The sequence below is a fragment of the Phodopus roborovskii genome, unplaced genomic scaffold (genome assembly GCF_943737965.1).
Source record: "Phodopus roborovskii unplaced genomic scaffold, PHOROB, whole genome shotgun sequence".
NCBI classification, from domain to species: Eukaryota; Metazoa; Chordata; class Mammalia; order Rodentia; family Cricetidae; genus Phodopus; species Phodopus roborovskii.
This window is the reverse complement of record NW_026126517.1, coordinates 44162606-44186259: the sequence shown is the minus strand read 5'-3', so window position 1 is coordinate 44186259 and position 23654 is coordinate 44162606. Positions and strand designations below refer to the sequence as shown.

The following is a 23654-nucleotide window of genomic DNA, read 5'->3' as shown; positions in this document are numbered from 1 at the left end:
GTTTTCTTCAGATTTACCCTCACCTGTTAGACACAGTGAACATTGAGGTGTTAAAATTTATCCTAGATTCATATACAAGTTATTCTATGACAGCTTATTGGAAAGACTGATACCAGTTTTGATGGCAAGACTTTTGGATTCCCCCACAAGCGGCTTCAGCTCTGATTCCTTCTCAGAGGAGGAAGACTCAGAGGATGGAACAGCAGATGACAAAAAATCCATAAGGGAAAGTAAAGCTTCCAAATGAAGCACCAAGTCCAAAGATGAAAACGAAACCTAAGACAATGAAGATCAGAGGAGGGTTTCAGGGACAGTCACACCATTGTGAGGGGGATGGTCATGTCACTGGGGTCACAGTCACACCACTGGGTTGTTTGTATGCAACTAACACTAACACAAGAATGGCTCAACTGAGGACCCCTAAATTAAGAACAAATTACTAATTTCATTTAATCCTTTTTGTTACTATATATTGTCAGTCCTTACCAAACAATAAACCAATGCTCTGTCCACTCCTAGTAAAGACATTAATTCTAACTTCAACATAGCTTGATGAGTCTTAAAGATAATGGTCGCATTCCTACACTGACTACATATGCTCGAATGGACTACATGTGTGTCTATCCTAGGCCATTTTTATCTTTTCCTTCATCTTCTAGCCCTAGAGCAAATGTTCAATGCTGCCAACATCAGGCCAAATAACTACAGTGGCTAAAGAGAACAAAATTCTCTCCAAGCAAAAATTATTTGTAAAGTCCACTAATAATTAATTTGCATTTTTAAATAATATTTTCAGAAACAAGTTTTGGCAAGACTTTCATTTCAATTCTATATGTGCTAATTTTAGATCTACTACACTCAAATTTTAGACCTTGCACCTCACAACTGCAAGTGGCCATCAGGCTACATTTAATCATCAATAACCCAGTCTTAAAATGAAATACAAAAGACTTACCTTCAGCTTCTGTTTGGTGTTATCATGAACAGTTTTAAATTCTGGTCCATCACTGTCTGCCTATAAGCAATTAATAATTACACCACTGAGTTAAAAACACTAGAATTTTACACACTGAAAACATATATATTTTACATCTTAAAGTATGCTATTAAGAGACAACAATCATACTTTTTTAATAATTTGATTTTAAAATGTGATTTAAGCAAGCTCCAGTTTAAACCATTTTACAGGGTCCATTTCACCACCACATAACCAATATGTATTACTTATTAATAAGACTGGATTTATACAACCTTCCTGAAATAAGATCTACACATTAACAGCTAGGTAACTTCTCCAGTCTCTCACCCAGAGTCTGAATGGGTAAATTCATCTGCACAGAAAGGAGCACTTAGTGGCTCTAGGAGTGAACCGTCCAGTGCATACACTGCAGGAGTCAGAGAACATGAAGCAAATTTAATTCTGAGGAACTGGAATAGGGACGCTGACTTCTGGGACATAAGCTATTGCTTATTGCTTATTGCTGCAACTCATTTAAAATTTGTATGCTGGGGTCATTTCATTTTGAAAAACATTGATTTTTCCCCTTACTGTTATTAGATATAAAAACAAAAACAAGAAAAAAAAATACACTATCTTTGTTCTTTAACCCTCAGAGGACTGATACATTTAGGCAAGTAACAAAAAAAAGGGGGAAACATTCAGAACATGGATGAACATGTTTCTTATAGGCAAATAAGAATATGCCCCCAAAACTGACCACATAAACATGCTCTATATTCAACAGATCTACAATCTCAAATTCCTTATTCTCCTCCGAAGGAGATGTTAGTACATCTTAATAGGTGGGCCCATCCAAAAGTGAAAAAGGCTGGTATCTATTTTATACCACACTTTTCTTCAGCATATGGCACAGCTTTGATTGTTTATTCCACAGAAGCTTGTTAAGTTAGTGGAGAATGAAGGATTCTGATACGCTTCCATAATCCATCATCAACCAACTTGGACTGAAGAAAATACAGGAGTAGAATCCAAATATTAAGTATGAAGGGAATATATAAATAACTTCTCATACTCCAATATTAACCCCAGAAATGAAATTAGGTGCTGTGATGCTTAGCTTTAACTGTCAACCTCACAAAACCTAGAATCATTGGGAAAGCAAGCCTCAGTGAGGATTATCTACATTAAACCGACCTGTGGGCACACATATATAGGATTGTCTTCAACTGAGAGGTGAAGACCCAGCCCATTGTGGGCAGCATCATTCCCTAGCAAGAGGTCTTCAACTGTATAACAGTGGAGAGAAGAACATAAAACATGCAAGCAACATGTATGTATTCATTTCTCTCTGCTCTTGACTGTGAATGTGTGGTATCACTGGGTGTTTGAAGCTCCTGTCCTGATTTACCCACAATGATAGACTATATAACCTGGAATTGCAAGGTAAAATGAATCTTTTCTCCACTAAACTGCCTTTCTGTTAGGGTATTTACCACAGCAATAAAAATGAACTAGAACAGGTACCTTAATGAACAGCATTTTCAGGAGGGTTCCATCAGACACATTAGAGGAGTTGACAATGTACAGAGGTTCACCTTTGGAATCTAAAAGGAAAAAGAAAATTTATCCATGTCATCCCTTCAATACTTCGCACATCTTGTAAAACAGAACCAGCCAGTTACTCAGAAAATTACTTATAAGAGAACAATACAAAAAAAAAAAAAAAAAACAGACAAATGTATTATACTATCTATAAACTGTATCTCAGTAAGTCTGGCTTTGAAAAATGGGAAAGAAAATATGAAAGACTGCAAAATTAGCAACAAAACAGCACTAGTCAGTACCAGCTCCCATACGCTAGTACTACAGACAGGTATTACCCTCGTATGAACAATCCCTAACATGAGAAAAGGCAGCTATAAAACACAAGAAGGGTTTATCTTCTCACAAATGCTCCACAGAGTCCTTAGAAAGTTTAAACAAATGAGAACTATAAAACTCAGTCTCAACAATAAATTTTTAAAAATCCAGGATACCCACTAAGCAGTCATTTCATGGTCACCTGGGAGGAAGTGATACTAGCAGCTGAGCTGGGTCGTGTCTCCTTCTGTATACCTAGTTTTTGTTTAACATTAACTTTTTACAAGCACATGCTAATGCAATTTAAAAGAGACCTTAACATGCATGTAATTGGCAAGTAAAACAATGTAAAGTTAGGCTTCCTAGTAAATTAACTTTTCAAAAGGGGTCTTTGGGCTCTGTGACTGGGATTTAATGTCTTCATGTCACTAGAGTCACTAAGGTGAGGTTTTTACACCATCACCAACACACTGGGTATGAAAGGAATACACACAGTAAACAGAAGGATGCAGAATGTAGCGCTGTGTTTATGCTGGTTATCAGACCTGCACTGCCTTTCCATAGACGGGCCTGTGCACTTACCAGGAAAATCAAAACACTGCATACTAATTTTTCTCAGGTAAGCCTCAGCAGTCATGTCATGGGCTTTTACTTTAGCTTCCATCCCAAGATGCAGGATCTTCAGTTCATGTAAGGGAGTTCCTTTCTTTTCTGATTTTTTCATCAAAGTAACCACAACCTAAAAGAAAGAGGGTGGATTTCCACAAATGTGTCACTAACACATAGTGACAATAAGGACTCAGTAACTACACATAGTGATATGAAGAAATTCACACAAAGAAAAGATATTCTGAACCTGAAAATTCCCTGTTGTTAATTACCTTACATACCTTTCTAAATATTTTCAAAGGTGAAATGCCAAGGCCTGGGGAGAGGAGGGGTATGAGAATGCGGCAGGAAAGGAGGCAGGGAGTGGTCCAGTCTTACAAGTCCTAACTTATCTACAGCTTCTGTCTGAAATTCTGTTGAAAGCCCCACTAAGTTCTACACAAATCCCCGGGCAAGTCATGTTATGCTTGGGGTGCTATTTTGAGCATAGGTCAGTCACAGCACTCCTGCCTCTACCCACTAGGTGGCAGCCTCCCTCTAGAGAGTGACAGTACAATGACAATGATCCACCTGGGAAGCCCAAATCCCTTCCCTCCAGCCCAACCAGCTCCACAGAGATAGAACTATCTTAGTGTGTATAATAAATGTTAGGAAAAGAACTTATGTATTCCATGCCAACCCTTTTCATCTATGCTCACCCCTTTCTACCCATACCGACCCTTTCTACCTAACCCAAGCCCTTTCTTCACTGCATTTTCTCAAACTATTTATTGCTTTTCTTTACAAACTCCACTCAAATGTCACCTCCTCCCAGAAATCTTTCCTAACCCTCTCAGCCTGCTCAGATGCACAAGCACTACATCTACACTACAGGCTCTGAAAGTAGCCTATCCTAAGCATATTTTTAATGGAAAAACAAAAATGTATTTCTAATCTATATATTTTCTAATGTAGCCTTAGCCCTGGCACACACACACACATAGGACAGCTGTTGAACAGATAAGAAAGAAGACAGTCCATACTGAAGTAATGTAGCTTTTTTAAATGTGAATAATCTGTGATTTATTTGCCAAAGAGTTTCTACCATTAATTTGCAAAACATTTTTCTATTTCCCTAAATCCAAAGTAAACCACAATCCAACATCCTATATGACTAAAAAGCAAGTTACAGAAATGCTTACATTTTCTCTAAAAATACTGGATCCCTAAACTGTAAGGAGTCCTTGGCAAATGCTCAAATTGTAAATAAAGCACATGATCACATCAAGAGTCTAAGGTTTTTCTCAATATATCAATTACCTACAAATTTAGCTTAACAGAAATAACTATCCATAACCTGTTTACCTCGCACTGCAAAAAGTGATGAAAATTACACACCTCTTTAATTTCAAAGTTTAATAGTACATTAATGATGTCTATGGATCTGGTCTCTTCCACTCTAGCATCTTGTGTGGTGTGTACATCCTGTGGCACAGCAACTTCTCGGCAAGTTTTTGTTTCACCTAAAGATGGTAAACAGAAACATGTAATTCTATTTGTTTATTTCTTTCACTGACACCTACTGAAAACATGTATGAGCACTCTAAAGGTCCACAAATCCCTAACACCTCTCAGCCTTAGAAAGCTCATAGTTTAGCAAAGAGACACACTCACACACTGAAAGCCAAATGGAAGAATCAAGCTGTACCTATTCACAGGAAGTAGGCAAATATTTATAGGGTGTACATAAAATGCACAGAGCGAAGTCGGGGAGGTGAAGAAAATATTAACACAGATGAGTCATGCACACGGACCAGGAGCTCCTCACAGAAAAGACAGTCCACATTTTCAAAAGTAAGAAATGATGGGAAAACACACATAGATGACACATGACAGGGTCTGCAAACAGAGCAGACTGCAGTATGGCTAAGGCATGAGGTGGGCAACCACAGATAAGGCAAAGAAAGGCAAGGGGGCCTTGTGTGCCAGTCTAGGAAGAAAAAGAAAAGCTTCATGGCTATGATGTTGTTCTGAAACACACCACGAAGTGCAATACATCTGTTGTCTAACTCATAACACACAAAAATAGTGAAGCTATCACATATATAAAGTTATATGTGACCCTAACAAATATGGTTCCAGACACTAAGCAACAAGCTATGCATGAACTGTCCTGCTGATGTCCCTCTAGGGAGAGAACTTTACTGTTTCCATCCCACAGATGAACACAATAATTTTTAGAAATATTTGGCACCTTGCCTAGTGTCATACACAAATGGTGGAGTTCAAGTTCATCAGTCTGACTTGACAGCCTACTCTGTCAACTACATAACTCTGTCACTGCATTATTGCAATTAACATCATCTTGATCACTAATTCAACACCCCATGGCCCTGCGGTATAACCTATACTAGAAAACCACATGGGAAAGTCAGGCTACTCATTAATACCTTTAGGAAGGCAATGCAGAGAGCAAAGTTTCATTTGTCACCTTACTCCAGAATTTCTTCAAATAAAAGTAATTATTACCAAGTTTTGGCAGTCACCAAAGAAGATACCCAGAGTAAGGGGCAGCAGGAATGGCTCAATACCTAAAGCACCTGCTGTGAAAGCCAGCATCAGCGGACAGAAGCTTGGGTCCCCAGGAACTAAATAAGGAACCAAGTGGTGTGATAGCTCGCCTGTAATTCCAGCCTCATGAGGCAGAGAGAGGGATTCCCTATAGGAAAAACTAGTGCACCATAAAAATAAGAAGGCAAACATCAAAGTGCAAATTTTTCATGGCTCCATTTACGTAAAATTAAGACATTGACAGGGTCACAAGTCAGAATAGCAGTGACCTGTGAGTAGGCTATGAGGCAGGCAGGGTATGTCCTAACCGAGAGGGCACAGGGAGGAGTACTGAGGAATGTGGGGCATCTTGTTCAGGCGATTACACAGACAATTTTGAGGTAAACAATTGGAGGTATAGGCTTAGATTTGTATACAATAAAAAATGAAAAGTGAAACAGTTTTCACTCAGTCACTGGGCAAAAGCTTCAAAAAAAATTAATAAAACTGTTAGAAAGCTACAGAAAAACAAAAGGACAGGAGTGCTAAGTACTCCGGTAAAGCTGCCAAACTTTAAATTGATCAAAACACTTTCTACTCTTGTATTAAACTCCCAAACAATAAAGTTTGAGATAAACTCAATTATTAAAACCTATAATACTAGTTAAATTTAACTGACATTAATAAAGATTGCATGAATCCAATGCAAGGAAACCATTAAAAAAAAATGGCAGAAGGAGCCAGGCATGGTGATGCATGCCTTTAATCCCAGCACTTGGGAGGCAAAGGCAGGCAGATCTCTAAAAGTTGGAGGCCAGCGTTCTGAGTAAGATCCAAGACAGCCAGGGCTGTTACACAGAGAACCCCTGTCTAGACACACATACACACCAGACAGAGGTCAAGACATAGCACATACACAAGTACGAAATATATAGAACTTCAACTTTCATTGTAGGAAAACATCAGCAAAGCACAGTGGGCCCATGCACATGCGCATGCATGCACACACACACACACACACACACACACACTCACACACACACACACACACATGCATGCACACCAATGCTTGTTTGAAAAAAAATACATCTTGTGTGCATAATATATTCATTATGTGTATGCTATTCATACATACATACATATAAAAGCTTTAAATATTAAAACTTTTTAAGTAAAATGGCCATAGTTAATAATTTAAACTGTCTTCTATTTTTATTTTAACATGCTATATTTACTATCTTTGGGAGGTGATAATTTATTATTAATTTAATTCTTATAAATAAATATCAGATAGAATATATGCCACAACCTAGAGTTCTAATTTTTTTTTACACATATAAATTTATATCTTTTACAGAAATTCACCACTGGTTAATGGTCACCCTCCCTAATGGCCTTTTCTAAGCTCAAGCAGTTTGAAAAACATGTTAATTGGCAACTGTCTGCTTGGCTAAAAAGAGACAATAAGCTCCAGTCACACTTACATTCAACAGTATCTTATTTTTCTTGGTAAAACAAATCACAGTTTGTAAATATTTATTTATTTGCTTCATGTTTATTGTGTTTCAAGCTGGAGATATAACTCAACAGTACAGTGTGTGCCTCAGCATGTACAAGACCCTAGTTCAATTCCCTACTATGGTTTCAAAAGAAACCTTTTAGAATGGAAAACAACATTCAGTGGCTACTGGATTGGGAAGAGGCATGAGTGCACGGATCCGCTGCCATCTTACCTCTCTCTTGTTTTCTAGGCTGCCCTTTATCCAAGTCTTCTGGGGCCTCACCAAGATTTTCTGCCAGTATTCTAAACAGAAGATTAAGATCCTCTTGATTTAGACTAACCTGTGAAATAGATGATGAACAAAATACATTTGAAAATGAAACAACTATAATATGGAAAGCAATTCTTAGCAATAAGAGAATAACCCTGACAAAATCGCCACCCACGGATTTTACTACTTGCTTCACTTTTTACAATTAAAACATATAAATAATAAAGTGTGTGAATCAATTTTAACGCTATTGGCTGATTTTTATTTAAAGTTAATTGTACTTAAATAAATCAAATCCATTTTTTTCAATAGCAAGTTCTAGAAGCTCATGCATTTCACTCCTTACCTCAGGCATACTTTGATCTCCTTAAAAACAAGTGTGTAAATAATATACATTATAAGAGAGAATATAACAATAAATGGGTCTGTGGCCGATTTAAAAGTTAATAATATTTAACTGAAGGTTAAATCCTACTGGAAAGATTATTAACCTTGTTGGACAAAGTTTCACCAAAATGTTTCTTTTACCACTCAGTAAAATCTGCATTCCCCTTGGGTACATTTGAGAAAGGGTTGAAATTTCAAGAGCCAAGATATTTCCATTCATGTACTTACATTCATTGAATCAAGACATCCTTTAATTTCTACAACCGGCACCTTATGGTACCAACTTGCAGCTAGATTCCGATTTACAAAAAACTCCAAGTTAATGGGGTGCAACAGCTGAATATCAGGATGGGAGATGCCTGGCTGGATTGCTGTCCTAATAAAAGAGAGGGAGTACATCATCACAGGCCATCACAGACAGCAAGGAACAGAGTGCCAAGGATCACCTGCTGCTCTAGACACTAATTTGTAACACTGCAGCTTGAGAGGTTTCAACGTTGAGTTAGTAATTAGTCTATAATCCACTAGCAGAGACAGATTAAAACATGTAAAACATGGGATAAGCATTGAGCCATTAAGAAAAAAAAATTTTTTTTTTTTTTTTTTGAGACAGGGTTTCTCTGTGTAGTCCTGGCTGTACTACAACTCACTCTGTAGACCAGGCTGGCCTTGAAATCAGAGATCTGCCTGCCTCTGCCTCCTGAGTGCTGGATTTCAAGGGATGCACAATCATGCCCAGCTAAGAAAACATTCTTTCTTAAAACTGTAGAGAGGAGAAGAACTCAGCTAAAGGTTTGGTTTTGGTTTTGGCTTTTAATTCACAATGCTGCAGATACATAAGAAATAATCAAATACATTAACCTAGGAATAATATAGTTGGTGTCACATTACACACAATCCTTCACTCAATGAAGGGCTACATCTACCTGAGTGCTCTGCTAAGACAATGGAGCAGAAAGGTTTTACTTCTTGGGAACCACACACTTTCCACAAAGTCAACTGCAATACATTTACTTCTGTGTTTGTGGAAAAATTGGTGTAGACAAACTACCAGACTACCTATCATATCAATAATATAGAGCAATTCTACCCATCATACACAAGATGGTTAACAACCCCATGAGTGGTTTCCTCATTAACTATACTTTCTACAATTTTAGAATCTACTCTTTCTACTAATAAGAACAATTGGCCATTTAAAAAGTAGCATCTTACATGTGCAGCAGACTTATCCATGTCACATTTATTGACACACGGAAAGACTAATATAGGCTTGATTACAATCACACCGTGATGCTCTCACAGTGATACAGTCACTGACAGTGCCTTCCACAGAGTGCATGCTTGTGTATCTGTTCATAATGAGACTAAACATAACAGAGAGGGAGCAGCAGCAAATGAAACCAGAAAATCAGAAGGCACAGATGTCACTAAGGCATTTCAGAAAGCTCCCACTGGGGTTATCTTCTTGACTTGGCCTATAATTGTATTTTTATACTTTTTTATAATTAAATTGCCTTTGATGAGAAGAAAATCATTTTTAAATCTTCGTGTGTTGATGCTTTTGTCCCACTGTGCTGCTCCTTGGGGAGCGGGCAAGTAGGCGCAGGGTCAAAGATACAGGTCCCAGGAGACATGCTGGGTGTCGCAAGCTCAGTTTATTTTAGGAAGGGGAAAGCCTTATATATCCTACTGGCACCAGGTGGGTGAAGACTGGCTCAGGTCATCTTATCTCATGGCTTCTGGAGCTCCTTGGCAGACCTAGGTTGGCTCAATTTGGAGAAGTTACCAACCACATGCTCAAATAGCAGGTTTAGGCCAGCAAGGGCCTATTGGCCCTCAGGCCCTCTGTGCCTGGGCAAATATCCCCCCACAGAGTGTCTTCACATGCCACATAGCATGAGCACTGAGGACATAGTATACTTACACACTATTTCTACCAAAATGTGTAAGTTCTCCTAAGGAGAGCCAGATGCTCATCCAAACCACCAACTTCATACAGAAGGGAAAACAGCTCTTAGAAGTAGAGGTCTGCTAGTCTAGAAATCACCTCAAGAGGAGAGAGCACAAATGAATGCCAGGTGTGATTCCACGTAGGAGCAGCAAGAAGGGGACTAGTATAGTGGGCATCACTGTAACAACTGACACATCCTCAATAGTGACTCAAATTATATAGCATGCCAATATTAATTTCTAGAAGTTACTATTTATATCATAGGTAATATAAGAATAAAAGTCTTTGCTTTTGCGGAACACAGACTAAGACATTAGGGACAAAGGATCAAGATATTGTTTTTTGGTTTGTTTGTTTTGTTTTGATTTGTTTTTGAGATAGTATCTCACTGTGTAAAGCTCTGGCTGTCCTGGAAGTCAATATGTAGACAAGGTTGGCCTTGAACTCACAGAGATCTACCTGCTTCTGCCTCCCAAATGCTTTAATTAAAGGCATACACTACTACACCTGGCTAAGATGTCTATTCTCAAACAGTTAGCAACCACTGTTTTGAACACGAGTATATAGATATTAAAGAAAATTTAGAAAAATTACTGGCCCTACATGAAGTATTACATACACAAACACTCTAGCTGATCAGAAAATGGTTCTTTGTAAAAGAAGCATGGTATAAAATAAATCATGAGACATTAACATATATACTTCACACCACAGCTACTGAACACACTCACCTAGAGAGCTTCAGTTTCGTAAGCTGCACCTCCATTTTGTCGATCACTGGAGGACTCAGAGTGTCTTCACCAGACACCAGACTGAACTGATTGTGAACTCTAATTAATCCAAGATCTACCACGACAGCATTGGTGGAAATGGAGGACTGGGGAATGACAATGACTGGTGCTTTCAAGTCAATGTTGACAGAAACACGGAAACTCCTCTGAGCAAGATCTTTCACACTCGTGGCAGCCTTTTCTGCAGCCTGGGCAGTGGCGGCACTCAGCGCCTCTTTGGCCACCTGGAAATTATTCAGGAAGCTCTGTGGACAAAATGTAAAAGGAGAAATTCAGAAACAGGGACATCTGTACATGAGCCTACCTTCTGCTAGCACATACGTGATTTCCTCCAACAGAGTCCTTCTAGTTGAGGCCTGTTTTCCTAGTGAAAGGAAGGAATTGATGAAATCCATCCCCAGTCATGAGATGCCCAGCTTTGACAAGTAAGCAAGGGTGAAAATTAACTTTGATTTGCATTTCCCTGATATCTAAGGATGTGGAGCATATTCTTAAGTATCTTTCAGCCTTTTTTAATTCCTCTATTGAGAATTCTTTCTTCAGTTCTATACCCCATTTTTTAATAGGATTGTTTGGTGTTTTGTTGACTAGTTTCTTGGGTTCTTTGTATATTTTGTAGATCAGCCCTTTGTCAGATGTAGGATTGGTGAAAATCTTTTCCCAGTCTATGGGCTGCCGTTTGGTCTTGTCCACTGTGTCCTTTGCCTTATAGAAACTTAACAACTTTGAGATACCATCTTACTCCTGCCAGAATGGCTAAAATTAGAAACACCAATGACAACTCATGCTGGAGAGGATGTGGAGAAAGGGGAACACTCCTCCACTGCTGGGGAGTGCAAACTCATACAGCCATTTTGGAGATCAGTATGGCAGTTCCTCAGGAAAATGGGAATTAATTTACCACAGGACCCAGCAATCTCCCTCTTAGGCATATACCCAAATGATCCACATCCATGCAACAAAGACATCTGCTCAACTATGTTCATAGCAGCATTATTTGTAATAGCAAGAACCTGGAAGCAACCTAGATGCCCCTCAATTGAAGAATGGATAAAGAAGATGTGGCACATCTACACAATGGAATACTACTCTGCAGAAAAAAAATAATGGAATCTTGAAATTCACAGGCAAGTGGATGGCACTTGAAAAAAACCATCCTGAATGAGGTAACACAGTCACAAAAAAGGAACATGGTATGTACTCCCTCATATATTGATTTTAGACCTAGAGCAAAGGATCACCAGCCTATAATTCACACCACCAGAGGAACTAGGATACAAGGTGTATTCTAAGAGATTCATATAAAGTCCCTCACAGAAGCAGGAAGGGACAAGTCCCCCCAGAGCACAGGGGAAGTGGGGGAGGGGCAGTGAATGGAGAAAGAAGTAGGAGAAAGCGAGGGGGAGGAGAGGAAAACACATGCCACTAGGAAGATTGAGTCAGGGTAGGAATAGAAGACAGAAGAGAGGGGGGTAGAGAGAGAGAGCATAACAGAGGGAGCCATTATTGGTTTGAAGAGAAAACTGAACCTAAAGAAAGGTCTAGAGACCTACAAGACTGCCGCCAACTAACAATTTGAACAACCATGGAAAGGCTACCATAAATGCCCTTCCCGGATAGTGAGATCAACAACTAACTTATCCATGGAGCCCTCATCTAATACCTGTTGGAAACAGAAGCAAACACCCATACCTAAACACTGAGTTGAACTAGAATCCAGATGCAAACAGAGAGGTTGCAGAAACACATAGAGATAGCTGACCTGAACAAGGAGGAGCTAACGGGCCCCCAGACTGATAGCTGGGAAGCCAGCATGGGACTGACTCAGGCCCCCCTGAGTATGGGTCTCAGCCAGAAGGACTGAGCAGTCTGAGGGACCTCAGACAGTGGAGCCAGGATATATCCCTGGTGCACAAAAGGACCTTGCAGACACATCCCCCATGAAGGGATACTGCCTTAACCTAGAGACAGGAGAGAAGTCCTAGTCCTTACTTCAAATGACCTGTCAGATCTACATGACCCCACCTGGATGGCATTCCCCTACATGTGGAATTGGAGTGGGGGTATGGGAGGGGAGGGTGGTCAGGGTGCATGTGAGGGGGCAGAGAGAGTAAAAGGGAGGAAGGGAAGGATAGAGGGAGGGAGGAAGGAAGAGGGAACTGGGAGCGACATGTAAAGTAATAAATAAAAAAAAAAAGAAAGAAAATTAACTTCGATCACAGACAAAAACTCAATGACTTAGATTTCAAATGTTAAAGAGGGCTTTCGGCCGCCACTTACATTCATACACATAGGCATAATCAAAATATCCCAAAACTCAAAGTTTACAACGTATGTAATCATAGCATTTAATGGCTTCTAATGTGAAATGTGAACATATAAACGGGCGATCTTACCAGCAATGACATAAGGAATTTATGCAGGTAGACAATCTTAATACAGCCGACGTGCAATGCCATCACACCATCCACAGTGGACATGTCAGTGTAGGAATCCCCTTCAGTGGCATCCGGATACAAATCCAAGTTAAAACGAAAAACTTCATTTCCAACTATGGATACAGCCTGAAAAACCAGAAATGTGAAAGTACTCTACCTAGAAAAGCAATTACAAAATAAAGCCCCGTGTAGAAAAGGCCAATAATTATAATCTTTATAGCAGCACATTTAATTTTTAAAATAAGGTATTTTAAAACCTCTATGCAGTAGTAGTAACTATCTTTTCAGTGTTACATACTTTCTTATGAACTGTTTTGGGGTCAACGTCTGTGACAATGATGTTCTCCAGCCTGGCAAAGAGTGACTGCTGTTTTGACTGAAGTGAAAGGGAAGAATCAAGCCCTAAAGAAAACAAAGTTAAGTGTTATAATTTATATTTATATATATAAGGGGATATGAAGCTTGGAGGGGAACACAGCGGGAGGAGCTGAAAGGAGCTACAGTGAGTAAATGGCAGTAGCTATGATCATCTTCCATTGTATACATGTATGAAATTTCTCAAAGAATAAACGAAATAGAAAAATAAACTAAGTCTATCATTTTTCATACTACACTGAAAAGACTATTATCTTGGGTGTGCAATAAAGACTATTAAAAAAACAAAAATAAAAAATAAAATTACCTAAATGTTCAATCTCCCAATGTGCAAAAAAAAAAAATCTAGTACAAAGGAATCAATTCAAGATAAGAAAAAAATAAAGTAAAATGTATACCTTATAGATACTAAGCTATTTACATGGAAACTGTGCTGGCTAGTTTTATGGCTACTTGACACAAGGTAAAGCCACTTGGGAAGAGGTACTTTCAACTGAGAAAAATGCATCCATGAAACTGGGCTGTACATAAGTCTATAATGCATTGCCTTAATTCAGGACTGATGTGGGTGAATCCAGCCCATAGTGTGTGGTGTCACCCTGGGCTAGTGGTCCTGAGCTGTAAAAGCCAGCAGGCTGAGCAAGCCATGAGGGGCAAGCTAGCAGGCTGCATTCTTCCATTGCTTCTGCTTGAGTTCCTTCCTCAGAGTTGCTGCCCTCTCTGGACTGTGATATTGAACTGTAAGCTGAAATCAACCCTTTCCTCCCCAGGTTGTACTAGTTTTCACCACAGTAGCCAATGACCTGCCTGACAGAGGCTACAACAGTTCTGTGAACAAAGTTTAGATAAGTAGGTGTATTACCAATCTGGAAAGGATGGGAGAAAAAAACTACACTAGCCAGAATTTGGCCATTATTAATCCTAGGAAGAAAACATCCAATTCAGGCATACCCAGTCAACTGTTTGCAGTTCAGAGTCCTCTGTATGTATATTCTCTAACATTGCAATAAAGAGAAAGGGAGCAGAGGGAAGAAGACAAAGTGTGTATCGCTAAACAGTTGTTAAATACAGTGATACTTTACCTTGTATCTTGATTTCAGCAATATTGCTCTTCTCATCACAGACTGTGACACAGAAAGCATTCAATTTGGCAAACAGCCTAAAGCCAATAATGTCACTATCTCTAGAGGACACCATCGCTAAAAATAAAAAAACAACAGAATTTAGTAAACTTCACAGAAGTTTCTTCAAATATTTTACATAACATGTATCAATATATAATTATAAAATTTAAAACGCATTATATAAAACACACATAAAAAGTCTAAAGTAAATAGATCATACAATTCAAAAACAAAGGATAATATACCTAAAATCACACAGTAGATAGTCAGAATATGAACTAGGTTCTTTTGAATGCAAATTCTAGATTCTCAGATAATAAGATGCAATCACTAGGGTGCTAAAGAAATCTTTCTCTCCCCCTCCTCCCACCCTATAGGGTTTCTCTGTGTAATTCTGGTATTCTGGAACTTTCTCTGTGGACCAGGCTAGCCTTGAACTCAGAGATCTATCTGCCTCTGCCTCCTGAGTACTGGATTAAAGGTGTGTAACACCACTGCCTACCTCAATACTAGGTTTCTAATTTTGATATATTTGAGAATTTTTTTTTTCTGAGTTGTGTTCCTGATTTCTAATTGAATTCCGTTGTAATCAGAGAATATACATTTTATGGTTTTAAACATTTGCCTTTGTTGAGACTTGTTTAGTGACTCTGAATAAAATATGTCTTGGTACATGTTTATTGTACTCTTGAAAAAAAGAAAAGAAATGGTTAAGAGAACCTGGGATCCCAGGAACCACCTAGTGGATCACAACCATCAATCACTCCAGTACCAGAAGATCCAATGCCCACTTCTGGACTCCACCAGAACTGCACAAGTGTTGTATACAGACACACATGCAGACAGAACACCCAACACATAAAAACAAAAGTTTTTTTGTTTTTTTTGTTTTTGTTTTTTTAAAGATACGATCACTTAGTCTCTGTCTTCATGTCTCTGGGGTCTCTTTCTTCAAAGACTAATTGTCTTCCAGAGACACTAGGATGGGAAGCAGGGCTCAGTACACATACAGGTTTTCCTAGTAACCCTGCAAAGGCCATCCCCAGCTGCAAAATAAAACCAAAGTTTCTTGAAACAGTAGTATTGCTGCTGAGGAACAATGTTTGTGCACTGTAAATATGTGTTGCTCTCATTGCTAATAAAAAGCCGATTGGCCCATAGCTAGGCAGGACTTTGAGGGCAGAAAGAATTCGGGGAAGAAGGGTGGAGTCTGGAGTGTCGAGACAAACAAGTTAGAAGCAACTGGGAAGTTCCTAGATAAGATAAACAAGCCTTGGGGCAGCACATAGATTAATTTAAATTGTAAGAGCTGGCTGGAGACAAGCCTAAGCTATCAGCTGAGCTCTTACAATTAATAATAAGTCTCTGAATGGTTATTTGGGAGTTGGAAGGTGGGACAGAAATCTGCCTTCAAATGGTACCTAATGTCTGAGGCCATGTACATTCACATAAAGCCTAAAAATGTTTTTTAAAAAATGTTCAGAACACAGAGTCAAAGGTGGATTCCTGGTGACCACATTCTCTCGAGGAGGCTTGGTGCTAGTGGGCAAAGAAAGGCATAGCTCTTTTAAAAGGTCATGCTTTTGAGCAATTATATAGGGTTTATAAGCAGTGGGCAACATGATACTCAATGAAATGACACTAGGTAGAAACGCCTACAGCAATGTGGACCCAGTAACTTCCCAGAGCTGAACAATAAACATGGCTCCCACCAGTAACTCCACCATGAGGTGAGGCTCCCAGGGAACCAATGGGGGTGGAGCCAGCTGACAGCATGTCATGAGCAAAGATATGCAACAGTTTAAGTTTTGCTCATGGAGACAGTAAAGGTCACAGATACACAGTAAAGACAGATCCAGAAGGGGAAACCTCAACAGTTACAGTGTGTTCAAAAGTGTACATAGGCTTGGAAGAGAAAAGAGAAATGGTATAAACAGTCATGGGAAAAAATAGTTTTAAAATAACATACAAAGAAATAAAAAGTAAAATAAAGGAAAATGCCGTGCAAAGATGGAAAATATATGGGAGTCTGGATCTTGTATGTCATTATGTTGTCTTTAATTCTTTTATTGCTAATGAGGAAGTGATAGCTGCTAAAAGACATCTGATTATGAAAGCTGCTAGATTAAACCAATATATGTATCTTTAAAATGGCTTCACTTCAAAATGGAAGTAAAAAGATGTGTTACTCTGGGGAGAAGTTATGTTTTTATTTCCACAGGAAATGAGAGGCTATCGATTCGTTCCAGGCTGATATGAATCAGGTTTGATCAGGGAAGACCTCCTGAAACCCTGGCTACAAACATAAATAAATAAACCTAGAAGAACTACAAGACACATAATGTATATTTTACCTGCTCAAGCATAAAACAAAACATCATTTTTGGCTGACTTGTATACAGTACACAGTCTATATTTGTATTAATGCAGATATGTATGTTACTTTTAAAAGTGTATTATTTACAGAGCAAGGAGACCAGACAACAATAAAAATAGATGGTCCAGGTAATCCAGCATCCAGAACAGCTTCAAGGCTTGACAATTATCCTGATTTTTTTTCAAAGTTCCCTCAAAGATGCCAACGCCCAAAGACAAGAGAAAGTAATTTTAAGAACATGATACCCACATTCCTAAGAAGTGTAGTAGGAGGTTTTTGGTCATTCAGTGGGTTTGGGTTATGGATATTTGTCACAGTTAAGGAGAGCTGATTACAACTTGTTATTGGTAATGGTCAGGGAAAAGGCTAAATAATGGAGAACAGATTCAGGGATCTAGTTCTAAAAAGAAAAAGGGGAGGATATAGAAATGATAAGATAAAGTGGTAGATTATGAATCTACTTTTAAACAAAAAAAGCAACTACTGATCTTAAATATTTTACATTAGTATGTATTTTTATATACTGACACAAATCAGGTTATTTTTGTTATACTGTATGTATGTTTCTACTCTTGTTTAAGATATTTTTGTACTGATTTTGTACTGATCAGTATTTTGTACTGATACACATTTAAGGTTATTTTTGTTAGAATATACTGTATATACGTTTCTACTCATTTAAGGTATTGAACCTAAGCAGCTAATTTAACAATGTAATGTAAATTTCTAATCCTTGAAAGTTACTATTACAAACTAGTATAATAGCATAATGCAGGTTGGTAGTTAGTCATGTTAGGTATGTTTTCAAGGCCATACAAAGATATATTTTAAATAAACAGGTCATCTTCAAACATTCCAGAGATCTACAGAATATGAATGATATAAGGCTGTTTATGACAATGAGACATGTCTGTTCCTGGCAACAACAATCTACTTCAGAAAAGATGATGGGAATCGAAGAAACTCCATATGGAGTTTGCTTTCTTTGTGGCAAAATTTAGCTACTGGGAGTCCCCCTTGCCTCAACTGTTTATAGTATGGGGTCCAAATTGGGAAAGCAGGACACAAAAGAAAATGACTGGCAAACTTTACCAAGACAAAGGAAAACAGTCCTTCAAAAGTCCAGCTTCACAGAAATGTCTGTCAGATATACTAGGCCTATCAGTCACAGCTGGATGCCCCACCCAATAAGACAGAAGAACTTTGAGTCCAGGCAGCGAGATGTCCCTGTCATTAGGTAACATTACGCCCATTCTGGGGTCTTTGAAATTTAAGTAATTAAATGTATAGTTTTCCTTAGTTATGATTAAAAAGTAAATCAGGTATAAAACTTTAAACTCATAAAGATAACGAAGATAATAAAATATCTTCTCTAATTTTGCCAGGTACAAATAAACTAGATATTATAACTATAATTTTTACTTGATAACTCGTTGGTTATATATAATTTTACTATGTTAAAGTTAAAATCTTCCTTCTTAATTACACAAAAAGGGGGAAATGCTGTGGAACAATCTTTGTACACTGCAAATATGCATTGCTCTCATTGTTATTAAAAAGCTGATTGGCCCATAACTAGGTAAGACTTTCAGGGCAGAGAGAATGCTGGAAAGAAGAAAGGTGAAATCTGAAGAGTTAAAAGCCAGACAAGGAAAAAGAAACTTGGGAAGTTCATAGATGAGGTAACCAAGCCTCGGGGCTGGCTGGAGACAACCCTAAGCTATCAGCTGATCATTTATAATTAATAAGTCTCTGAATGGTTCTTTCGGAGCTGTTGCTGAAACTCAGAGAAACTCTGCCTACATATTACTTATATGTGCTCTGTGTGTGTGTGTGTGTGTGTGTGTGTGTGTGTGTGTGTGTTTCTTATTTTTGTGAGATAATGGCTTTCTATGTAGCCCACCAAACTGTAATCTGGCTGGAAATGATAGTCCTCCTGGCTCAGCCTTCCAAGTGTTGAAACTGTATGTGTCACCACCTATCCTCTGCACCTGCTTATGCACTAGGTGCCCACATATGATTCAACTGAGGAAAAGCACAGAAACAGAGGTAATGGATTACAATGACTGAACTGGCTGATCTTAACATTCCCCACTTAGCACTAAAATTTTAAAACCCTTGCAAACAAGAAACACAAATGTCTTTTCCACAGTATGGAAATGGGCCCCAAAGGGGGACATGAGCTGAACATTTAGTGCTGACCATGGAGATTTGTTTGTTTACTGTATTTTGTTCTGAAAGAGAATGGAATACAATGTCTCTGACTTTCACCAATATATTAATCCATTAATGGGTACATAATCTAATGGCATTATTGAGAGGTAGTGCGCTGGTGTGCCTTTGCAGGGCACTGCTTATCTTCAGACCACCTCCTATCCACCAATCTCTACCATATGCTTCACTACCACGTTCTTCCTGGCAACACGGAAGCTCAGAAGCAACAGAGCCAAGAGTCTATAGACTGACTATCCAAAACAGCAAGCAAAACAAGTCTTTGCTCCTTCAATTTGTTTTTCTCCAGGTGTTTGTCATAGAGAACACTGATAACTCGCATACCTTTCTGCAAGGGAGAGTTCTTTGGTTTCTCAGTTGTAGTCTGTGTCTCCTTGACAACACCGGTGTTCTCACCATCTGATGGGATGATGGTTGTCAAGTAGTTAAGAGAAGACAGAAGAGCTTGTGTGTGTAGCAACAAATTCAAAGACGAAAAAGCCACCTAAAAAGTGATTTGCAAAGGTAATTAGTTCTTTCCCATCTCAGTAAAGGCTGCCTCTACCACAAGAAAGAAGAGAGAGACAAAAGTCCGTAACTCGCTGATGCAGGGATACAGAGAAGGCAAATGACACCTACATACTCAAGAGCACAGGAGAACATCACAATAACTACTCCATTCCCAAGCAAAATGGTCATGGAGCTAGTAACTGTCTCTCCTGGCCATCCACACAGCCAACACATGTGGCTTCCAAGATCTTCATTAGGCTCTTGTGACCATAAAAAATGCTGTCTTCATATGAAGTTCCAGAATCACTAGAAGCAATTCCAAATGTGGCATCCATGACATTTAAGCTTAGGGAGCAGAACTGTGACCCTGAACATGGCAAGTATGAAGTGATCTTCTACAACACAGTAATGGTCTTAACATTTAAAATCATCACAGCATGTCTCACAGAGGAAAGCTTACACTTAGAAATAACTCCTGAGAGCTAACATAGCAACACAAACTGTTTCTATGGGTCTGTAATATTATGAAAGCAAACTGAAACAAAAATTGGCTTTTAAAAACAAAACAAACAAAAAAACCTAAGTAACAAAAAAAGGAAAGTCCAAAATATTATAGAAGATGATGTCAGGGCTAGAGAAATGGCTCAGTGTTTAAGAACATTGGCTGCTCTTCCAGAGGACATGAGTTCAATTCCCAGCTACTACATGGTGGCTCCCAACCACGTACAAAGGGATCTGATGCTCTCTTCTGTCTGTCAGGCAGCCATACATTCAAACAGAGCGTTCATATATTTAAATAAATAAATCTTAAAAAGAGAAAGAGAGAGACGATGTCATCTCTTCCACATAGCTGCAGCTCATCTCTCTTGTTTTGCTATCACTGATTTATTCCATGTGGTAGTGAAGAGGCATGCAGACCATCGTGTGCTTGTGGAGATCACATGACAACTTGTGGGAGTAGGTTGGTTCTCACCTCCTACCATGTGAGCCCTGGAGACAGAACTCAGGTCATCAGGCTTGACAGGAAGTTATTTTAACCACTGAGCCATCCCACTGAAGGGCAGGTGGGGTGGGGCAGGGGTCTCTTTTACTTCTTAATGTAACTCATAAATACTTTCTGACTCCTCTCTATACTTTCTGCTCCAAATGGCTGCAGAAGCACTTAGCATCTACACTTACGCTTTATACCATCTCTTCCTCCTATATTGCCAGATGGTATTAACTTGGTTTGTTCATGATCCTGTTAGTTATTTATAATCAAATGCTCTGTCATGGCATTTCCTTATCTGGGAACAATATTGTGGCTCTTTAAAACATAGAATGTGATATGGTGATTATTACTTTCTAAGATAGATCACAGGCAGAGGCCCTGGCAACATCTGCAGGGCTAATTTATAATTTCAGTTGGTTCTTGATCACATCTCAAATCAAATAATGCCCTCCAAAGAACCTTAGAGATTTCCAGAGACTTCCAGAAAGGATATACCATTTTAATAAAACTCCTTACCTTAACGGTTTGTTCAGTTTTTTCAAAGGTAGTTTGAAAACTAGGTCCATTCTTATCAACCTGAAAAAAATAGAAGTTCCAGAGAATGAATTGAGACCAAGGTAAACAAATACTATTAATCTCTGTGAGTGTGTATGTCTGTGTGTGTGTGTGTGTAAGTGGAAAGGGGGGAGAGGGAGAGAGAGAGATAAGAGAGTTCATGCTTTAGTGGTTTGAAGAACCCCCACCCAACAGGCTCATATATTTTAATATTTGGTCTCTAGTTGATGGAACTATTTGGGAGGGATTACGGGGTGTGGCCATGTTGAAGTGAGTCCATCACAGGGACAGGCTTTGAGGTTTCAAATCTCCTACAAGCCTCAGTTTGCTCTTTGCCTCCCAACTGCAAATAAGGATGCCAGCTCCCAGTTAATGCTCCTATGTCATGCCTATACTGTTCTGCTCTCAGCCATGATGGTCATAGACTCTAACTCTGGAGAATCTTGAGCCCCAAATTAGTGCTATCTTTTATAAGTTGCCTGAGTTGTGGTGTCTTACCATAGCAATAAGTGCCTAAGAAAACCGTATATCATTCTGCCATATTTTAAAATTACATACAAACACTATTTTTCATACCAGTGTAAAGTGCTCTTGTTAAGCATGGGGGAACATTTATCCCTTCAAGGATACTAAGTATCAGAAAGAAAAAGTGAGGTCAGAAGGCGTAAAGGTCATCTCGCCTGCCCATCATCTGATGCTTACACCACTCTACAAAGTTCAATTCAATTTCCAATGAGAAAAACATCAGTTATTCACAAATTGAATCTCTAGAGAAAGCTGTTTCAAAAGGGTTAAAAAAAAAAATAAAAACCAACTCTGTCTCTCATCATACCCACTCCCTGGACTCAGCTCTGTACGTTGGATCACAGAGGACCGTGGACTCTGAAGACCCTCCCATGAGCAGCTTTCTGCCCTTGCTACTTCCCCTGCCTCTCCACACGCATTCTGTGCTGTCTCTTGGAAAAGCAGCCACTGTATTTTCAGTCAGTCGGGATTACATTTTAATGTTGTTCACTTGCATGTCCTTTCTCTTATAATTACTTTGACAACAGGGAAAAGCAACTTTGACTTCAAACCAAGAACCTCACAGCATAGACATTCATGAAGACACAACAAAGAGTCAGGGAATCAACAAGAAGGAAGGCAAACAGCATCAATTCCTGCAGCCCCTTTATGGAGTACATTCTGCAGTTCATCCCCACTCCTAGCAGCTCTCTTCTGAACTCAGTTCAATCCTGTTTTCCTTTTTCAATACAATATACTCAACTAAATGTCACCTGATTTCACAAGGGGTGCATTGGTGTGAATATGCCCAGAGACAGACAGGCATCCGCTTTGCCCTGGGTTTCACCTCTGGGGTTAACAGCCTGGCAGCTTTAATATCCCTGTTCTCAGGGAAAGTGGAAGCCCGGGATAAGTAAGTGACTATCCTGTGACCTCACCTGAATACACACCCAACCAGAGCCACTGGAGAAACACAGTCATCCTTTTCTCAGTCACATTCCCTTGGCCTTACCTTAATGTACTCCACTTTTAAAAGATCTAATCCAGGTTTGTCTGAAGAGCTAATCAAGTGAAGGGGCTTCTTTTTGGAACCTAGATTAAATAAAAAGAGAGAAACGATATACAGATAAGTTGCTTTTATGAAATTTAGAATATTCTATGTCTTTGTCTAGCAGTGTTTTAAACACATATCAGGTTTGGAAACCAGCATTGGACTGACCCAGGCCCCCTGAACATAGGTCTCAATTAGAAGGCCTGGGCAGTCTACGGGACCTCTGACAGTGGAACCAGGATGGATCCCTGGTGAATGAGAGGACTTAGGAAGCACGTTCCCCATGGAGGGATGCTCCCTTAACCTAGAGGCAGGAGGGAGGGCCTAGGCCCTACTCCAAATGACTTGACCAATTTTGATGATCCCTCCTGAGTGGATGGGGAATGGGATGAGAGGGGGATGGGGGGAGGCATGGGAGGATGGGAGGATGGGAAGGAAAGGGAACTGGAATTGATATGTAAAATAAGAAAAAATAATAAATAACAGAAAAAATAAACACATATCAGAGTATATTTTCATGTATATGTACATTTTCATGGCCATGAAGCAACCAACCTATTACTGGTAGGAAAATATGCCAGTTTAAATCTTTACCTTAAACTTTGGTTACTAAAAACATTCACTTTTCAATTGCTTTCATCCTGTGCTCAAAGAC

The 23654-nt window shown here is 39.0% G+C and overlaps 1 protein-coding gene across 4 annotated transcripts in view; it reads right to left on the bottom strand.

The window, feature by feature from the left end:
• The window catches only part of Vps13c (vacuolar protein sorting 13 homolog C), a 147044-nt gene that overhangs the window by 62585 nt on the left and 60805 nt on the right, over window positions 1-23654 (bottom strand). For all 4 annotated transcript variants that reach the window (XM_051197858.1, XM_051197859.1, XM_051197861.1 and 1 more), the window contains 14 exons: window positions 22961-23040; window positions 21406-21465; window positions 19734-19893; window positions 14759-14875; window positions 13600-13703; window positions 13260-13427; window positions 10804-11108; window positions 8347-8494; window positions 7693-7801; window positions 4808-4932; window positions 3404-3560; window positions 2486-2565; window positions 956-1015; window positions 114-276 (listed from right to left, as the gene is read on the bottom strand). In XM_051197858.1, coding sequence (XP_051053815.1) covers window positions 114-276; window positions 956-1015; window positions 2486-2565; window positions 3404-3560; window positions 4808-4932; window positions 7693-7801; window positions 8347-8494; window positions 10804-11108; window positions 13260-13427; window positions 13600-13703; window positions 14759-14875; window positions 19734-19893; window positions 21406-21465; window positions 22961-23040 — 1836 coding nt within the window. The remainder of the gene's footprint in view (window positions 1-113; window positions 277-955; window positions 1016-2485; window positions 2566-3403; window positions 3561-4807; window positions 4933-7692; window positions 7802-8346; window positions 8495-10803; window positions 11109-13259; window positions 13428-13599; window positions 13704-14758; window positions 14876-19733; window positions 19894-21405; window positions 21466-22960; window positions 23041-23654) is intronic.